This window comes from Megascapheus bottae, chromosome 2 (genome assembly GCF_031878675.1).
Source record: "Megascapheus bottae isolate mThoBot1 chromosome 2, mThoBot2.hap1, whole genome shotgun sequence".
In the NCBI taxonomy this organism is placed as follows: Eukaryota; Metazoa; Chordata; class Mammalia; order Rodentia; family Geomyidae; genus Megascapheus; species Megascapheus bottae.
The window spans coordinates 77306426-77327336 of NC_143510.1; the positions used below are offsets into that span (position 1 = coordinate 77306426).

At 36.8% G+C, this 20911-nt stretch overlaps 1 protein-coding gene across 2 annotated transcripts in view; it reads right to left on the reverse strand.

Annotated features, from left to right (window-relative positions):
• Cep83 (centrosomal protein 83) overlaps window positions 1-20911 on the reverse strand; it is a 97313-nt gene that overhangs the window by 64958 nt on the left and 11444 nt on the right. For both annotated transcript variants that reach the window (XM_090328399.1, XM_090328398.1), the window contains exons 2-3: window positions 8099-8369; window positions 7290-7440 (exon numbers count right to left, since the gene is read on the reverse strand). In XM_090328399.1, coding sequence (XP_090184525.1) covers window positions 7290-7440; window positions 8099-8268 — 321 coding nt within the window. In that variant the 5' untranslated portion in view covers window positions 8269-8369. The remainder of the gene's footprint in view (window positions 1-7289; window positions 7441-8098; window positions 8370-20911) is intronic.

Below are 20911 nucleotides of genomic sequence, written 5' to 3' on the forward strand. Positions count from 1 at the left end.
CTAAAAATATTCAGATGCTATTTCCAACTATTCTAAAACCAGCAGAATACCCCTGACTTTAACAGTTTTCTTAGATGAAATTGTAGCTATTTTCCTTCAGTTTAAACTATGAAAAATATTTTGGATTTTGTGTTGGCTTCCCCTTTTAGTGGTATATTTTATCTTTTTTTTTTTTTGCTTATCTATCCACTAATAAAATGTGCAATAAATATACCTGTATTGGGCCCAGAGTATGGCCTAGTGGTAGAAAAAGGCCAGAAATGGTGCTGTGGCTCAAGTGATAGAGCACTAGCCTTGAGAAAGCTCAACAACAGTGCCCAGGCCCAGAGTTCAATCCCCAGGACAGGCAATATATACCTGTATTGCTACTTTCCCTCAACCAAAAAAAAAAAGGAAAGAATAAATCCAAAAACCAGAAGAGAATAAAGAGGTAGAAAATATTTTAGTGGTAACATCTTTAAATTTTTCCAAATTTGGTAAAAAAAAATTGTAAATCCACAGACCTAGCAAGATCATTGTCAGAAATAAAAATAAAATATAAAGATATGCCAATCAAACTGTTCAAAACCAACAGCAGAGAAAATACTAGAAGCAACCAAGGGGGGGGAGATAAATTACATACATAGATATAAGAACGATGCTACATTTTTTAAATTTTTTTTGCCTTTTTACCAATTAATATTTTTTATTATAATATTTTTATTGCAATTAGTAAAAGGGTTACATGATATTTGCCAGATAGAAGGTGCATTAATTCACATACATTGATACCCTTTCACATGTCTTGGTACCCATTTCCCTCCCCCCCACACCCCCCACCCGTCTTGGTTTTCCCCCCTTCCCTATCAAATTTCAAATATCCAAATACAAATAAATTCAATATATCAGATAACAAAGTGAGATACTATACCAATATGAGATAACCAAGGGACAGCAAAGGAGATGAGAGACAACATAGTACATTAAGGACAACAATCATTCATTATATGGCTTTTGTTTCAATATCCTGGAAGTCCTTTCAATTAGCTTCACTTTATATGGCCTTATGTATCAAGATTTTGCTCTATTGCAGATCTCTGCTAGTAGAGCCCAAGGTTTCTACTGATTATGACAAATGAGGGAAACCATTGAGCCTAAGTTCCTTTGAGTCTGGCTTACTTCACTTAATATGATTTTTTCTAAGTCTTTCCATTTCCTAACAAATGGGGCGATGTCATTCTTTCTGACAGCAGCATAGAATTCCATTGTGTACAAATACCACATCTTGTTGATCCACTCATCAACTGAGGGACATCTAGGTTGGTTCCATATCTTTGCTATGGTGAATAGTGCTGCAATGAACATTGTTGTGCTAGTGGATTTAGTATGTCCTTGTTTCTGGATGGTTGGGTAAATGCCAAGTAGTGGAATTGCTGGGTCATAGGGGAGTTCTATGGTTAGCCTTTTGAGGCACTGCCCCACTGCTTTCCATAGTGGTTGAACGAGTTTGCACTCCCACCAACATTGTAGTAGTGATCCCTCCTGGCCACATCCCCTCCAGCATCTGTTGTTATTCGTTTTCCTGATCCTGGCCATTCTAACTGGAGTGAGGTGGAATCTTAGAGTTGTTTTGATTTGCAAGCTCTTCAACGAAATTGAAAATGAAGGTTCCTTACCAAACTCATTCTATGAAGCCAGTATAACCCTCATCCCCAAACCAGACAGAGATTCATCAAAGAAAGAGAACTATAGACCTATATCTTTGATGAACATCGATGCAAAACTTCTCAACAAAATACTGGCCAACCGTCTACAACAACTCATCAAAAAAATTATACACTATGATCAAACTGGATTCATCACGGGGAGGCAAAGCTGGTTCAACATACGCAAATCAATTAATATAATTCGACACATCAACAGGAGCAAGGACAAAAATCACATGATTGTCTCAATAGACACGGAAAAGGCATTTGACAAGATCCAACACCCCTTTATGTTAAAAGCTCTGGAGAAACTAGGAATCCAAGGCACATTCCTCAATATAATAAAGGCTGTGTATGACAAACCCACAGCTAGTATTATACTTAATGGCGAAAAGCTAAAGCCATTCCCTCTAAAATCAGGAACGAGACAAGGATGCCCACTCTCTCCACTCCTCTTTAACATAGTACTAGAATTCCTAGCCAGTGCAATAAGGCAAGAAGCAAGCATAAAGGGGATCCAAGTAGGGAAAGAGGAAATAAAACTATCCCTCTTTGCAGATGACATGATTCTGTATTTAAAGAATCCTTTAGACTCTACTCCCAAGCTCCTTGAGCTGATTCAAAGCTTTGGAAGAGTAGCAGGCTATAAAATCAACCCTCAAAAATCAACTGCCTTCCTTTACGCCAACAGTGAGAGGAATGAGGCAATAATCAGGAAAGAAACTCCTTTCACAATAGCCTCAAAGAAAATAAAGTACCTAGGAATTAGCTTAACTAAGAATGTAAAGGACCTTTTTGACGAAAACTTTAAAACCCTGAAAAAGGAAATTAAAGCAGAACTAAGGAAATGGAAAAACCTCCCCTGCTCCTGGATTGGAAGAATCAACATTGTGAAAATGACAATCTTGCCAAGAGCTATCTACAAATTCAATGCAATACCCATCAATATCCCAATGGCATTCTTTAAAGAAATAGAAGAGGCAACCCAAAATTTCATATGGAATAATAAAAGACCCCGTATAGCAAAAACACTTCTTAGCAGAAAGAACAGCGCTGGAGGAATTTCAATTCCAAACTTTAGACTCTATTACAGAGCTATAATTCTCAAAACAGCTTGGTACTGGCACAGGAACAGGCCTGAAGACCATTGGAATAGAACTGAGGACCCAGATATTAAACCACAGACCTATGGCCACCTAATCTTTGACAAGGGAGCCAAAAAAAATAGACTGGAAGAAAGACAGCCTCTTCAACAAGTTGTGCTGGCAGAACTGGTTAAGCCCCTGCAGAAAACTAAAGTTGGATCCTTCTTTGTCACCCTGCACTAGAACTAACTCCAAATGGATCAAAGACCTGGAGGTAAAAGCTGACACTAAAAACTTCACAAGAAGGAATAGGAGATACACTAGGCCTCCTTGGCACAGGTCGAAACTTTCTTAATAAGGACCAAGAATCACAACAAATCAGAGAAAGGCTGGATAAGTGGGACTGCATTAAACTGCAGAGCTTTTGTATGGCAAAGGACATAGCTAGTAAACTAATCAGGAAGCCTACAGAGTGGGAGAAAATCTTCACCAACCAAACAACAGACAAAGGCCTCATATCTAAAATATATCAACAACTCAAAAAATTGAATCCCTCCAAAGTAACAACCATCCCATTAAAAATTGGGCCGAAGACTTAAAGACAGTCTTCTCTGAAGAAGAAACAAAAATGGCCTATAGACACATGAAGAAATGCTCAACATCTCTGGTCATAAAAGAAATGCTACATTTTTTTTTACAGGAAGCAATATAAATGAGAAAATATAGGGCAAAATCTTCAAGGTACTGAGGGGAAATTTTCTGTCAGCATAGAAGTAATATTCAGCAAAAACATCTTTATAAAATGAAACCTTTTTATACATATACAAGCAGATTAAAAATTCTCACTACAAGCCTACCCTATAGGAAGTGTTAAATTAAATCCTTAGGCAGAGACTTTTTTTAAGTTCTAGATGGAAATGGAAATATGTATTAGACACAAAGGAATGAACAACACTGAAACTGGTAACATGGATCCACTCACTAGGTATATCGTGTGTGTGTGTGTGTGTGTGTGTGTGTGTGTGTATCTCATATACAAGATTTTTTTCTTATTTAAATCTACATAAAAGATGATATGTTGCCACAATGTAATCCTAGCTATTCAGAAAGCTGAGTGGTAGAGTGCCATCCTTGAGCACAAAAGCTAAGGGATGGTGCCCAGGCCATGAGTTCATGCTCCAAAACACACACACACACACACACCAGACACACACTACAATAATAATTATTAATAATTAATAAAATTTTAAAATCTGGACTCATCTGGGCACCAGTGGCACATGCCTATAATCCTACTCAGGAGATTCAAATCTGAGGATTGTGGTTCAAAGCCAGACCATAAAGGTAATTCTATGAAACTCTTTTCCCCAATTAACCACAGAAGCGGAGCTTTGGCACAAGTGGTAGAACACTAGTTTTTGAGCACAGAAGCTCTGTTACACCTAAGCCCTAAATTCAAGCTCCAGAAACTGCAGGGAAAGAAAGGCAGGAGGACAGGAAGGAAGGAGGGAAGGGAGGGAGGAAGAGAGGGAGGAAAAGAGAGGAGAAGAAGGAAGAAGAAAGGAAGGAAGGAAGGAAGGAAGGAACGAAGGAAGGAAGGAAGGAAGGAAGGAAGGAAGGAAGGAAGGAAGGAAGGAAGGAAGGAAGGAAGGCAGGCAGGCAGGCAGGCAGGCAGGCAGGCAGGCAGGCAGGCAGGCAGGCAGGCAGGCAGGCTGGCTCCAAGATTAAAAATGTTTTATGTATATATATGTACATATGATTTTTCTTTTTGGCCAGATAAAATCATATAAAAACCAGTATGTTTATTATGAAAACAGAAACTTTACCAGATAAATTATTTGTTAGCATACATCTGGAAGTTGTAACATGGAGAAACATATAAGGTTCTTTTGTAGAGATCCTAGAAACAGTATAAGAACTAGCAGGGAGGCCACAAGGTGAGAAGAAAAAAAAATCTTTTAACGTATTCCAATCCATAATGGAACTGTGCTACTTTTAAAAGCTCACTAGGTAGCCACACATGGTGATAAATGCTTAAAATTCCAGTGACTGTGGAACTGGAGATGAAAGCAGGACAAAATCTAGTTAGAGAGCAGCCTAGACAACATGGCTGCCCCCATCTTTCCCACCCTAGTCTATTTGTCCAAATAAACAAAAAATTCATTAGATTCTCTAGCACTAAAGGCATTGAAGCAAACAAGCTGATGTTTAAAATGCTCTGGAAAAGAATTCTACTTTTGATAATATATTATTCGTTTTCTAGGGCTGCCATAAGAAAATACCAAACCCGGGTTGCTAAAAACAAGAGAAAAAACTACTATCTTACAACATACTAGAGGCTTAAATTCTGAAATCAAGGTGCTAAGGTCATATTCCCTTTGCAACCTGTAGAAAAGATACTTCAATGTCTATTCTTAGGTGCTGTCTTCATTATCACATGGCATTCCCTGGATCCTCAGGTTTTCTCTGTCTCACTTCTCCTTTTTTTATATAGGAATACCAGTCATAATGAGATAAAGACTTACCATACTTCTGTATGACCTCATCAGTCACTAATTATATTTGCAATGATTTAAATATTGGACTATTTCCAAATAACATAACATTCTGAGCACTAGAGATTATGACTTCAACTTAAGTCTTTGAGAAATAAAACAGCTCATAACAGACAGTAAAGACAAACAGACGATGATCAAAGGTAGGACTTAGGCTCTTTTACAGGAGTAAAATGTTTATCTTTATATTATACTGTATTAGTATATACTATATTATAGACCAAAAAACATTTATTCTATTTATTCATGTCATTCATTCAACAGGTACGTATTTTCCACACATTGTCCTAGGCACCGGAGATAGACTGAAAACAAATTCCTGACCTCATGGAACCTGCATTCAAGTAGAATAAAAATGTCATCACTCATATGTAAAATTATATATCAAATTATATATACTTTATTGATCATTTAGCTATTATTTACATATAAATATACTATCTCCTTAGTTCACACAACCGCTTAGGTAAAAATTTTTATGGCTTTTATTCCATGAGAAATCTGAGTAACTTGTTAAAGATTATCATCTTCTTGATAAATTTTTCCTTTGACATTAAAAATGTCCTTTTTATATTTAGTGATAAACCAATTGTCTTGGAATCTATTTTACTCAACACTAATATAGTCACTTCATCCTTGTTAAACTTATTTCTGTATGTTTTTGGAACAATTAAACATTTTTTGATGATACTCAAATATGCAATGTTTGACACTGTCAACTACTTCCATTTACATAGTCTGCTAAAAAGTTTTTTTAGGATAAACTATTCCACAGATTCCCTGGACTTCAGTTTCACTCTTCAAGTCACATTTCTGAGGTTTTACTTGTTTGCTTAACTGTCCCAAATATAACTAGAAATAAAACAGTAAGCATAGTAGAGGGTCCAACTCAGGCTTAATATAGCATTCCCAACAACAGAAAACTTCTAGAACTCTCTTTTAAGAAGTTCCCTTAAAAAGTAACGTGTGTGAGCCGTGTGTAATCCTAGCTACTCAGGAGACTGAGATCTGAGGATCGCAGTTCAAAGGTAGCCAAGGCATGAAAGTCTGTGAGACTCTTATCTCCAATTAAACACCAGAAAATCAGAAGTGGCACTGTAGTTCACAGTGGTAGAGTGCTAGTCTTGAGCTGAAGAGTTCAGGGATAGCACCCAGGCTATCCCTGGGTGTATGTGTGTGTGAGCATGCACACTTGCATATATGTATAGAATTTTTAAAGTTCTGGTCCTGAAGCTTAAACTCTGGCCTCACAATTTTGCTCAGCTTTTCTGCTTATGGTATTTTCTTAGTTGAGCTATGCCTGCAGGGTTTTGTTTGTTTGTTTGTTGCCAGTTCTGGGGCTTAAACACGGGGCCTGGGCACTATCCTTGAACACATTTTGATCAAGGCTAGTACTCTGCCACTTGAACCACAACACCACTTCTGGTTTTTTCTGGGTATGTGGTACCAAGGATTGAACCCAGGCTTAATGCATGCTAGGCCAGAACTCTACCACTAGGCTAGGCTCCCAGCCCCTGCAGTTATTTCATATGGTAAATTGGAGATGGAGTCTTACAGACTTTTCTGCCCAGACTGGCTTGGAACAATAACCCTTCAGGTCTCAGCCTCGTGAGTAACTAGGAGTACAGGTGCGAGCCACTGGAACCCTAGCTTAGAATATCTTAAAAAAAAAAATACACGTAATTCTGAATTTTAACCAATTCACACTGGACTTTCTCTTAACTATTCTGAAGGGTAAAATAATAATAGAGTAAATAATATAATACCAATTTACAAAAAAATTAATAGTTTCACATCTACCTTACATGATAGCAAAATTCTAGACTATCTGAAAGATGATTCAATTAAATCAACTAGAGATGCAAAAGTTAATAACCATTAAACAGATTTGATACATTTCCCAAAATTATATATTTCACTAATCATTTGACTGCTTTCATATTAAGTCAAATATATTTTCTCACCTGCAATTTTACTTTTTCCAACTCTTTACTCTTCTCTACTAATTGCTCTTTTAGTTCTTCACATAGCAGATGGAAATGTTCCTGGTTAGTTTGCTTTTCATTTAATAGCCTCTTGAGTTCATTTTGTGAGTTTATGTACTTGTTCTGCAACCTAATTTAAAAGAAAAAAAGAATTCAATTTTAAGTGTATTCTTTACTTCTAGTTACTTTATATAAAACCAACAGTATAGAAAAGCAAGACTAATACCATACATTTCATTAAATTTGCAAATCTCTTAATTATGAATTTCCACTTAATTACAGTCTTCACTTTGAAGGAAAAAAAAGTTTAGCCATCTAAAAAATATATATATATTATATATATGTGTTTGTATATATTTATATTTAAAGTTGTATGTTTTCCTACTTTCAAAATAAGACTTTACAAATTCATAACCCACTTGCTATCATAGATGTGAACAAAAAATTTACTACGTAAAAAGTGTTAAATGAATACTCTACAAAATTATACTATTAGCAGGGTGCTAATGGATCGCTTCTATATTCTTTGCACTTAGGAGGCCGAGATCTGAGGATTGTGGTTTGGAGCTAACATAGGTAGGAAAGTCTATGAATCACCTATATCCAAAATTAACCATCACAAAGGAAGAAATTGAGCTCTGGCTCAAGCAGTAGTAGAGTATCAGTCTTGAGCAAAAAAGCTAACAGATAGTACCTGGGCTCTAATTAAAACCCAGTACCAGAACAAAATTACACACACACACACACACACACCCCAGTACCTTATCTCTAAAATTTGAGCAATTTACCTTGTGTGTTCAACTTTCAGAGTCTGATAATTTGTTTTATGATTTTCACATCGTACTCTTTCATCAATCAACACTTTCTGCAACTCAGATTCCTCATTTTGCCTACTGTCTCCCCCAGGTGGGAAAATGTTGGAGAAAGTGTCCATATTTGTAAAGGAACTGACAACCATGTAAAAAAAAGTGGGGGATTTCTTATTGTTTTAGTTTTCTTTTCAGGAGCACTTCTCAGTTCTTTCTTGCTAAGGCAGAAGCTCAGGATGCCAAATTATACCTGCACAGAGAAATGCACATCATTAATGAACAGTAAATTTCCTTTGGTGCTACAAATTTTTCTTTTTATCATTTCTTAGTCTCATTTCACTTTGGGGATGTAGAATAGGGGAAAGAACTCACTTGCAAGAGAGGTACTTTACTACCTGAACCACATCTCCAGCTCTCTTACCCTATTTTTAAAATAGGGCTTTGCATTGTGTACAGAGTGGGCTAGGTTGTGATCATTCTACTTCTGCATCTTTGCATCATAGAGGAATAACAAGCATGCTGTGTTAAATACAGTCATTGTACCTCCCCAATACCTGAGATAACAGGCATGCAGCACCTTATTGCCTAAATACTGGTATAGATGGAATATGGAAGACTCCTATATCTAAGTTGACTTCCAGCTTTGATCTCTGCCTACTAAGTAGCTTAAAATTATAGACTTGGGCTAACTAGTCTTCTTTGCTTTTGTGGTAGGTTGTGGGCTTGAACTCTGGGCCTGGATGTTGTCTCTGAGCTCTTCAGCTCAAGGCTGGTACTTTACTCCTTGAGCTACCGTGTTACTTCCAATTTTCTGGTGGTTAATGGAGATAAGAGTCTCACAAACTTTCATGCCCAGGCTGGCTTTGAACCATGATCCTCAGATCTCAACCTCCTGAGTAGCTAGGATTACAGACATAAGCTACTAGCACCCGAACTTATATGGTATTTTTATATTAAAGCCATATTTTCAGATTTCCAATTGTTCAATAAAACAAAATTCAAGAATGAAGTTAAGGGCAGGGAATTTGGCCTAGTGGTAGAGTGCTTGCTTAGCATGCACAAAGACCCAGGTTCAATTCCTCAGTACCACATACATGGAAAAAGCTGGAAGTGGTACTGTGACTCAAGTGGTGGAGTTCTGACCTCAAGAAAACCCAAGGACAGTGCTCAGGCCCTGAGCTCAAGCTCAGGACTGCCCAAAAAAAAAAAACCAAAAACATATTTATATATATAATATATAATATATATAATATATATACAATATAATAAAGGCTGTGTATGACAAACCCACAGCTAGTATTATACTCAATGGCGAAAAGCTAAAGCCATTCCCTCTAAAATCAGGAACGAGACAAGGATGCCCACTCTCTCCATTCCTCTTTAACATAGTATTAGAATTCCTAGCCAGTGCAGGAATTCTTTGCAGATGACATGATTCTGTATTTAAAGAATCCTTTAGACTCTACTCCCAAGCTCCTTGAGCTGATTCAAAACTTTGGAAGGGTAGCAGGCTATAAAATTAACCCTCAAAAATCAACTGTCTTCCTCTACGCCAACAGTGAGAGGAACAAGGCAACAATCAGGAAAGCAACTCCTTTCGCAATAGCCTCAAAGAAAATAAAGTACCTAGGAATGAGCTTAACTAAGAATGTAAAGGACCTTTTTGATGAAAACTTTAAAACCCTGAAAAAGGAAATTAAAGCAGAACTAAGGAAATGGAAAAACCTCCCATGCTCCTGGACTGGAAAAATCAACATCGTGAAAATGACAATCTTGCCAAGAGCTATCTACAAATTCAATGCAATACCCATCAATATCCCAATGGCATTCTTTAAAGAAATAGAAGAGGCAATCCAAAATTTCATATGGAATAATAACAGACCCCATATAGCAAAAACACTTCTTAGCAAAAAGAACAGCGCTGGAGGAATTTCAATTCCAAACTTTAGACTCTATTACAGAGCTATAATTCTCAAAACAGCTTGGTACTGGCACAGGAACAGGCCTGAAGACCATTGGAATAGAACTGAGGACCCAAATATTAAACCACAGACCTACAGCCACCTAATCTTTGACAAGGGAGCCAAAAAAATAGACTGGAAGAAAGACAGCCTCTTCAACAAGTTGTGCTGGCAGAACTGGTTAAGCCCCTGCAGAAAACTAAAGTTGGATCCTTCTTTGTCACCCTGCACTAGAACTAACTCCAAATGGATCAAAGACCTGGAGGTAAAAGCTGACACTAAAGACTTTACAAGAAGGAATAGGAGATACACTAGGCCTCCTTGGCACAGGTCGAAACTTTCTTAATAAGGACCAAGAATCACAACAAATCAGAGAAAGGCTGGATAAGTGGGACTGCATTAAACTGCAGAGCTTTTGTATGGCAAAGGACATAGCTAGAAAATTAATTAGGAAGCCTACAGAGTGGGAGAAGATCTTCACCAACCATACAACAGACAAAGGCCTCATATCTAAAATATATCAACAGCTCAAAAAATTGAATCACTCCAAAACTAATCTCCAAAGTAACAACCATCCCATTAAAAAATGGGCCAAAGACTTAAAGAGAGTATTCTCTGAAGAAGAAACAAAAATGGCCTATAGACACATGAAGAAATGCTCAACATCTCTAGTCATAAAAGAAAGGCAAATCAAAACAACTCTAAGATTCCACCTCACTCCAGTTAGAATGGCCAGGATCAAGAAAACGAATAACAACAGATGCTGGAGGGGATGTGGCCAGGAGGGATCACTACTACACTGTTGGTGGGAATGCAAACTCGTTCAACCACTATGGAAAGCAGTATGGCAGTGCCTCAAAAGGCTAAACATAGAACTCCCCTATGACCCAGCAATTCCACTACTTGACATTTACCCAACCATCTAGAAACTAGGGCATACTAAATCCACTAGCACAACAATGTTCATTGCAGCACTATTCACCATAGCAAAGATATGGAACCAACCTAGATGTCCCTCAGTTGATGAGTGGATCAACAAGATGTGGTATTTGTACACAATGGAATTCTATGCTGCTGTCAGAAAGAATGACATCGCCCCATTTGTTAGGAAATGGAAAGACTTAGAAAAAATCATATTAAGTGAAGTAAGCCAGACTCAAAGGAACATAGGCTCAATGGTTTCCCTCATTTGTCATAATCAGTAGAAACCTTGGGCTCTACTAGCAGAGATTTGCAATAGAGCAAAACGTTGATACATAAGGCCATATAGTTTGAAGCTAATTGAAAGGACCTCCAGTATATTGAAACAAAAGCCATATAATGAATGATTGTTGTCCTTAATGTACTATGTTATCTGTCATCTCTTTTGTTATCCCTTGGTTATATCATATCACAGTATCTCACTTTGTTATCTGATATATTATATATATTTGTATTTGGTTATTTGAGATTGGATAGGGAAGGGGGAAAAAACCAAGATGGGGACTGGGGGGGAGGGTAATGGGGCCCAAGACATGTGAAAGGGTATCAATGTATGTGAATTAATACACCTTCTATCTGGCAAATATCATGTAACCCTTTTATTAATTACAATAAAAATATTGAAAAAAAGAAAAAAAGAATAAAAAAAGTTAGTCAAAGCTTCCATTTTTTTATTCTTTACTTCTAATGCAAAGACTTGCTGACCATTAAGGTAACATCTTCAGATACTGATATTATTACATGATTAATCTGGACTTCTCCAGTTTAGGTATTCTTGGATTTACAAAGGAGAATTATGTTTTCTGAAGCTATTGTGGGATGCTTCAAGGGTGGATATGCTTACAAAATGCATACACCCAAATCAAGAGAAAGGCATTTGCAGTTGGCAAATAGCTAAGTAGAAAAGCATAGTTCCTTCAGCATGGAACTATGTCTATGATTAATGCAACAAAAGAACTTTGGCACTGGGCAAGCTGCACTCAGGCAGCATATTCAAATGAGGAATCAATTAACACATTAATATTGAATACCTCTATGTGTTAGCTCTGTGCTAAGAACAGGAAACAAAATCATCTCACCTATACCCACAAAGCAATAGCCCATTATTGTAAGTTTAGCTAAACATTTATTGCTTCTAAAATAAAACACAGTAAAGTAAAACATAATACATTATTATAGAATGAACAAATTTTATTTTCTCTTATAACAAGAATAGATTTTTGGCTTATGCAAACTACTTATTAAATTATTCAAACTTGCTTGAAATAAATCATCTCCAATAAATTGGGAAATGAGTACATATTATACAAGAAGCTCTTTAAGCTAAAATTGGGACTTCTTTGGTTTACAGTAAAGTTATACTTCAATACAAAAAGGAAAGTTCCTCGTGGATACTTTACTCCTTACTCTGATTTTAAATATGCACTAGAAAATTCAGTAACAGTAAATACAGATTGAAAATCTATACTATCAAGAAAACACATAGACAACAAAATTAAAAACTGAATCATCACACTTTTTTATTCTGTTCCTTAACTCAATTAACTTCTAGGAAATAAAAGCAGACAATAAGTTAATCTCATACTCTTCAGTGACACAGGACATACTATAGAATTTTTTATTTTAATTAGCTACAAACCTAAAGTACAATGGAAAAATTGCTTTAAATGTTAATTCTACTATTAGCAAAAGACTTCAGAACTGAGTTATTTTTTCTTTGTTATTGTAGTTGAGCATATAAAAGGAAAACTTCCCACTGACTCCCACTTTAAAATAGGAATTAAATCCCTTTGCAAATAGAATTCACTAAGACTAACTATCTCCTTCCGTTTTTGCACTGAAATCTACTAAAAGTACTTTCCAGTATTTTAGTCAATTTCATGTATCTCTTTCTCAAACAACAATCTTATCTTCAATTTCAGTGCTAATAAAACATAACTTACTTTGGACTGAATGTTTAGTTTTCCTAAAATTCAAATGTTAACCCCCCTAAATCCCCAACATGCCAACTTGAGAAGTAATTAGGTTTTGTGCTTCTGTAGGACAGAGTCCTCATGATGAGATTAGTGTCCCTAACAGAAAGAAACCAGAGGTTGCCCACCACAAGACCAGGGTCTGCAAAGTAGGAAGTAGAGTCACACCAAATACCAAACCTGATGATACCAGTCATCCTAGAAATAGTGAACAGTTAATGAATATAGGTCATAACATGATCTAGTTTTTCAGTGTAGGATTCACAAACCCACCTATATGAATAGAGATGTTATAAATATTTGTTCAGAGGCTGTGAGTAGGTCCATTCTTGGCTGGTAGTACAAAACATGGAAGACTGGAGCTGGGTAATAGACTGAAAAATGTTTTGACTTTGTCTTTTATAAGACTTTTTTATATTTATTTTTTAATTTATTATTATTTATTTATTCATTTATTTTTTTTGCCAATCCTGGGGCTTGAACTCAGAGCTTAGGCACTGTCTCTGAGCTTCTTTTGCTTAAGGCTAGTGCTCTACCACTAGAGCCACAGCACCACTTCCGGCTTTTTCTTTTTATATGGTTCTGAGGAATAGAATCCAGGGCTTCATTCATGCTAGGCAAGCACTCTACACTAAGCCACATTCCCAGCCCAAGAACTCAAATGCTTTTAAATAACAGTCTGACAGTACTTTCCTCAAGAGAGGAAAAGAATATGGGAAGCACAGATAATGAAAACTTCTAATAATTATCTTCTCCATATGGTAGTATGAGTCTGACCTTTTGCAGTAAGGAGGAATGAAGAGAATAGATGGGTGCATTTTAAAGGAAGAAAACTGGAGTTTAAGTATAGAAACTTGAGATGTGGTACTTATACACAATGGAATTCTATGCTGCCATCAGAAAGAAAGATATTGCCTCATTTGTAAGGAAATGGAAAGACTTGGAAAAATCATATTAAGTGAAGAAAGCCAGACACAAAGGAACATAGGCTTAATGGTTTCCCTCATTTGTAATAATTAGTACACATCTAGGACTCTCCTAGCAGAGGATTACAACAGCTCAAAACCTAGGTACATAAGGTTATATAGGATGAGACTAAATGAAAAGATCTCTAGAATATGGAAACAAGAGTTTTATCTTGTGTGATTGTTGTTCTTAATGTACTATGTTATTTCTCTTCTCTTTTGTTGCCCTTTAGTTAATCTCATATTGTTACTTTACCTGACTTAGTTACCTGGTATATTGTATATACATTTATTTGTTTATTTGAAATAGGAAAAGGAGGTGGGAAAACAAGATGATTGGGAGGGGGTGAGGGAAGGAAATGGGGACAAAAACATGAGAAGGGTATCAATGTGTGAGAAGAAATGTACCTACTACCTGATGGATGTAACTGTAACCCCTCTATACATTACCCTGACAATAAAAAAATTTAAAAACTATGAAAAAAAAAGTATAGAAACCTGAGAGAGAAAGCAGAGGCATCTATGAGGTTTTAAGGATGGACAAATGGTATTGCAACACTGCTAATAATACCAGAAGCTAAAAGGAGTTTGCTTTAGAGTAACATCCATTCCTAATAGAATTGTTTAATATATAACTCTAGAAATGAGGCTAGAAGCCAGGTGCGGTGGCTCACGCCCATAATCCTAGCTATTCAGGAGGCTGAATTCTGAGGATCATGGTTCAAAGCCAACCTGGGCACAAAACCCCATTAATCACTAGAAAACCAGAAGTGGCTCTATGGCTCAAGTAGCAGAGAACTAGTCTTAAGCTGAAGAGTTCAGGGACAGTGGCTAAGCCTAGAGTTCAAGCCCTATGACCACCCCATCCCCCCCCCAAAAAAGGCTAAGAAATGAGACTGTTTTAGGAATATGCTGATTTGACTATCTGCATATTTGTCACTACTAAAAGGAAAATCTAATAATAAGGTATATGTTGCCTTGTGGATGGGGACTAATCCATTATTGCTTTTCTAGAACATATACTATTAATTAGCTTGATATATATTATTCGACTTTTATGTGTATTAAGAGAAAAAACTGCTTTGTTTTTTATATAAACGTGTGCTGCTTTAAAAGTTTCTGCTTTGGCCAGGAGGCTCCAGTGAAGGAAAAGAGGAACTGCTTTGGGTAATGAAGAATTTTTGAAAAGTAAAGTTTTGTCTTTTTTTTTTGCCAGTATTGGGGCTTGAACTCAGGGCCTGAGCATGGTCCTTGGGCTTTCTCGAGGCTAGAACTCTATCACTTGAGCCACAGCACCACCTCCAGCCTTTTCTATGTATATAGCACCAAGGAATCAAATCTCGGTCTTCATGCATGCTAGGCAAGCACTCTACCACTGGGCCAAAATCTGGGCCCGGCTTTTTCTTTCTCTATTTTTCTTTCTTTCTTTCTTTCTTTCTTTCTTTCTTTCTTTCTTTCTTTCTTTCTCTCTCTCTCTCTCTCTCTCTCTCTCTCTCTCTCTCTCTCTCTCTCTCTCTGTCTCTCTCTCTCTCTCTCTCTCTCTCGATGGAATTAAGACTCACCACAGACTGTTCAAGAAATAGCAGAGGGTGCGAGTGTATTTTGAAATTACTTATCTTAATCTTACTACAAAGTCTTTTAATAGTCACCTTATGTAAATACATCATTTACCTTATTCAAACTAGCCAACTAGTGAGCAGATATTGAACATGACTCAACCAATCTGAACAGAGGCAAGTGGGCCTGGTGTGATGGGGAGAAAACGGAGAGCAGCCTCCTTGCTCCATGTACTTGCTTGCCAGCACCCTTCTGCAGAATAAATTTTCCCTTGCTGAAGCAATTCTTTCTTTTCATGTCTATTATTGTGATTCCAGTGGATCTTGGAGAGAATACTATTTGAACATGTCTGTGGACACATTGTTCATTTTGCTAAGGGAGCAGATATTACTCATCCTTTCAGTTCATATTACAGATATACTTTACTCATGGACATTTAGGTTCATGCACAGCCACATTAGCCAAGAATTCAAGAGTAGAGCTTGCTAGTCCTCCAAGCCTGTAGTGGCTAAAAATGATGGGAAAAGACCAAGACGGTCATAAACTAACATCTTAAGGACAGAGAAGTCTGGACAGAATGACATTCTGATGGCAGCTGCCACCAAGCAGCATTAGAATGATGCAAGATTAATAAGTTGTCTTGCTTAAAAAAAAATAGCTATTGGTCAGATCATGGCTGATTTTTCACACATCCCCCCCTCGCCTCTTTCTCTGTCTCTCTCTCTCTCCTCTCTCCACTCCCGCCCTCTCTCACCAGTCCTGGGGCTTGAACTCAGGGTCTGAGCACTGTCCTTGGGCTTTCTCATGGCTAGAGTTCTATCACTTGAGCCACAGCACCACTTCCAGCTCTTTTTCTGTGTATATGGTACCGAGGAATTGAACTCGAGCCTTTCGTGCATGCTAGGCAAACTCTACCCTTAGGTCAAACTCCACCCTTAGGTCAAACTCCCAGGCCCTAGTCTCTTGATGTGATAATTAAATTAACTAAATTTCAAGCTTTAAAGCAGCATTCTATGACATGAATAAATCTCACTTGTTCTTTGTGGATAATTCTTTCTATTCACTGTTGAATCTTGGGATTGATAATATAATTTATAATGAATTTTAACCAAACTCAACATTTTTAATATAATTCTAAATACTACTTCTCTCAATTTTCAAATAGTCAATATATGGCTATCAAGTTTATATCATGTAAATATATACTGGACACTTGAAATACACAATACAAAACATCCCTACTGTGCAGAGTTTGCCAAATAAATACATTCACAATACAAATAGCTTATTGTTACATTTAATTTTTACCATCTTTAAATAGTTGTACAAGGGGGTTTGAATTTAATGTGTCAATTTATTAGTAAATGCATCTTGATCAGAGTCACCTTTCTATCATTCCTCCTGATTTCTACCAACTCCACCAATCCCCTCAAGTTACCTAGTTCTGCTTTTTTATATGCACACTGATATTGACTATATTCACCCACTATTATTCCCTCCATTTAAGTCAAGCTCATAATTCAATCATAATAGGAAAAAAATCATGCAACATTATCATGGTCAGCTACAATCTGAGTGTCTGGTAGAGCAATTTTAAAAAATACTAGCAATAACTCATCGAAATTCTTCCCCTTTCCTTGTTTGTAGCTATTAGAATCATAATCTTCCTCTTCTACAAACACACACACACACACACACACACACACACACACACATATCCTTCCTATCACCTTTGACCAGACCTAGCTCTACAAAGAGGCCTATAACTCTCCTCTGCATGGGAACTGAATTTCTTAAACAGTGAGTGGTAGAGTGTCTGGTAATTCAAAATATTCAAAAAGCACAGCTGCTGATGTACATGGAAAGCTTCCAAAATACATTTCATTAAAGAGCACATGCTATGCTTTTGAAAATTTCAAAACAATGCTTTAAATACTATATGCCCCCTAACATGAATGTGTTTCCTAAAATCATTTAAAAGCTTAGGGATAGCCTACATCAGGCATTTACCACACTTATAAACTAACAATAGAAGTGAATTTTTCCAAATCTACAAACAACCCTATACTAGTCACTCCATAGACTTTTGCATGGCCATCCAGAATGTCTTGTGTACAAAAAGAAAGTCACATCTTGACACCCTGTCAGAACCTGAAGTGCAGCTGAGAGCAGACCTTCAAAGCCCTGGCAGCATGCCAGGCCCATCACTATAATTCAGTGGGGGAAAAATGTGAGGAAAGAAAGAAGATATGTATTAAATTGGTTAGCATCAACCACCAAGCACTTTGAATTAAAATATTATTCTACTTTTATAACCATAGCATCTGCAACTGCATAGCATAATTCTCTAAAAGAATTCTGGAAAGTAGGATATAGTAACCAGACAACTTTGAATGCTTAGATATGATAAATTACTAAAGTCTGAAAAGTTGTGATCTGAAAGGCAAAGATGACTTTTGTTCAAAACATTCTCATGTTTCTTAGTACAGTTTGGGACTTGATGAATACTTTTACATGAGTCCCAGTCCATTTGCTCACAGCTGCATACCACAAGTATAATAAGCAAAAAATTGTCTTTTCACATAAAAACATAGCCTGAGAGTTATTTTTAAGTAAATTCTGATTTAACTCTCTTTCCATGAGCTATGCTTTTTTCCCTTATGAAAATTTCATAAATATAATTAATATTTTCACTGCAGTTAATACACTGTTTTATCTTTTAACATCTGTTAGAGAGGAGCCAGAGGCATGGCTCAAGTGGCAAATGCCTTCCTGCCTAACAAGGCCCTAATTGCAAACCCTAGTACTGCCAAAAAATTAAAACTAAAAATTTTAGGGCTGGGATTTTGGCCTAGTGGTAGAGTGCTTGCCTAGCATGCACAAAGACCCAGGATCAATTCCTTGGTACCACATACACAGAAAAGGCTAAAAGTAGTGCTGTGTGGCTCAAGTGGCAAAGCGCTAGCCTTGAGAAAACACAAGGACAACACTCAGGCCCTGAGCTCAAGCTGAGGACTGGCAAAAAAAAACCCAACAACAATAATAAATAAATAAATGAAATAAAAATGTTATAGCCAGAAATGAGAGATGAAAAAATTATCCTCAAGACATGCAGGTTAATACTAAAAATATTTATCTTAAACAGGGTGCTGGTGGCTCACACCTGTAATCCTAGCTACTCAGGACGCTGAGATGTGAGGATCACCGTTTGAAGTCAACCTGGACAGGAAAGTCCATGAGACTCTTATCTCCAATTAATCACAGAAAAAGCTAGAAGTGAAAAGCTGTGGCTCAAGTGGTAGAATGCTAGACTTGAGCAGAAGGAGCTCAGGGACAACATCCAGGTCCAGAGTTGAAGCCCTAAGACCAGCAAAAATATTATATTCATATATATACATTTATCTTTTAAAAACTGACTAAACAACTAGTACTTAAGTGACTGCTATACCATATTTACTGAGTAGTCTACTTATAAGAGGGCTTTTAAGTTATAAAGAAATATGTCCACTTTCAAGATAAGCAAACTTCTAAGAAAACAGCTTGGACATATTTGCAGTATTACAGATATTTTCTAAGTGCCTAATACATGTAAGACACTTTGTTGGGTAGAAATAAATATAACAAGAGAATTTTTGTCCTCCAAAATTAGTGGTGATGAGTGAAACATTTATGTTGCTCTGGTTTGGATGTTCCACATTCTCCAAACATCTCTAAGGTAAATAAAGGATTGATTCCAGAGTAGCTCTACGGGAGGGACTCTGCACCTCCAGGTGGAAGGGCCTGTGGAAGCACTTGGGTCATTAGAGGCATGCCTCCGAGGAGGAGTGTAGAACTCAGTCCCTTTCTATTCTCCCATTTGCTTACTGGTCAGCTACATAACATAGTCCCTACTATTGCCATCTGGCAGGCTCAACCAAGGCCCAAATAGGTCTAACCCAATTATGGCCTAGTTTTGGAAGTGAACCTCTACATCTAGATTTTAATCTCTAAATCTGTGAACCACAATAACCTTTTCTCTCACCATCTCTCTACCCGCTCCCCTCATGCCCCACTTCCTCTCTCCTAGTACTGAGGTTTAAACTTAGGGCTTCTCATTCTTGTTTGGCTTTTTCACTCACATCTACCTCTCTACTACTTGAGACAAAACCCTAATTCCAATCTTCTCTCTCAAAAAGGCAAAATCACTTCATGACACTAATTTTAAGGCCAACCAAGAAACCTCAGGACAGTTAAAAACAAAATGTAGTCAAAAAAGAATAAGAAAAGAAAAATGTAGTTAAAAGGAGAAAAGTTTGGAAGTAGCGCTGTGGCTCATGTGGTAGAGTGCTAACCTTGAACTGAAGAGCTCAGGGACAGTGCCCAAGCCCAGAGTTCAAGCCCCACGACCAAAAAAAAAAGGAGAAAAATTCTTTTAAGATTTACGGTTTATAATTATTTCAAGAACTAATCCTCCATAAGAATGAAAAATAATGCCTGGTTATACTGGCTGAAGCTTATAATCCTAGCTATTCAGAAAGCTGAGACTTGAAGGCTCAAAGCAAGCCTAAGTAGAAAAGTCTTGGAGACTACTCTTCCAATTAACCAGAAATGCTAGACTGGAGGCATGGCTCAACTGGTAGGATACAATCCATGAGCAAAAAAGTTGATCAAAAGCCCAACATTCTGAGTTAAAGCCCCATACCAGGACAAAAACAAACAAAAGAATGAGAAACAAAGCACATTTCTTAAAGAGCATTTCAGCAAACTATAAAAATCACCACAAAGTAAAATATTCAGAAAATCTATTTTTCTTTTACAGGGATTTCTTAAGTAGACAGTAAACTCAAAAGCTGGCTATCTGGAACAAAGATAAAAAGATTTTGTTCCTTCAATGTCCAGCTGCTGCTACTCCTCTCACTCTTTCCTTCAAATAAATTATCTCTATAGCAACATACCCAAGAAACTTATGGGTGGAAAACATATGTTTGTGCAAAAATTTGAAACCTCAAGAACATGAGCTCTTATTTTTCACTTCAATGAAAAGGGCAAACAATATATCTTAAGTTACAAATAGTAAGATACATATGAAACAAAAATATTTTTAAAAGTAAAATAGTACAACTGAGGCTGCCCATGTATACATGGAAATTCTTTATACAGGTTACAATGACACCTTGTGGCAAGACTTTTCAAATTACCCATAACTACCCTAGAACTAATTTTTATAGCTGAGATACTAGAAAACTGGTTTAGTAAACATGAAAGACCAAGACCAGAGTACCAGTAACATCTATAAGAACATGTACAATCATCAATTTGTAAACTTAAAGACAAAAAAACAAAGGATATTGATTAAATATTAAAAAACAATGTCTA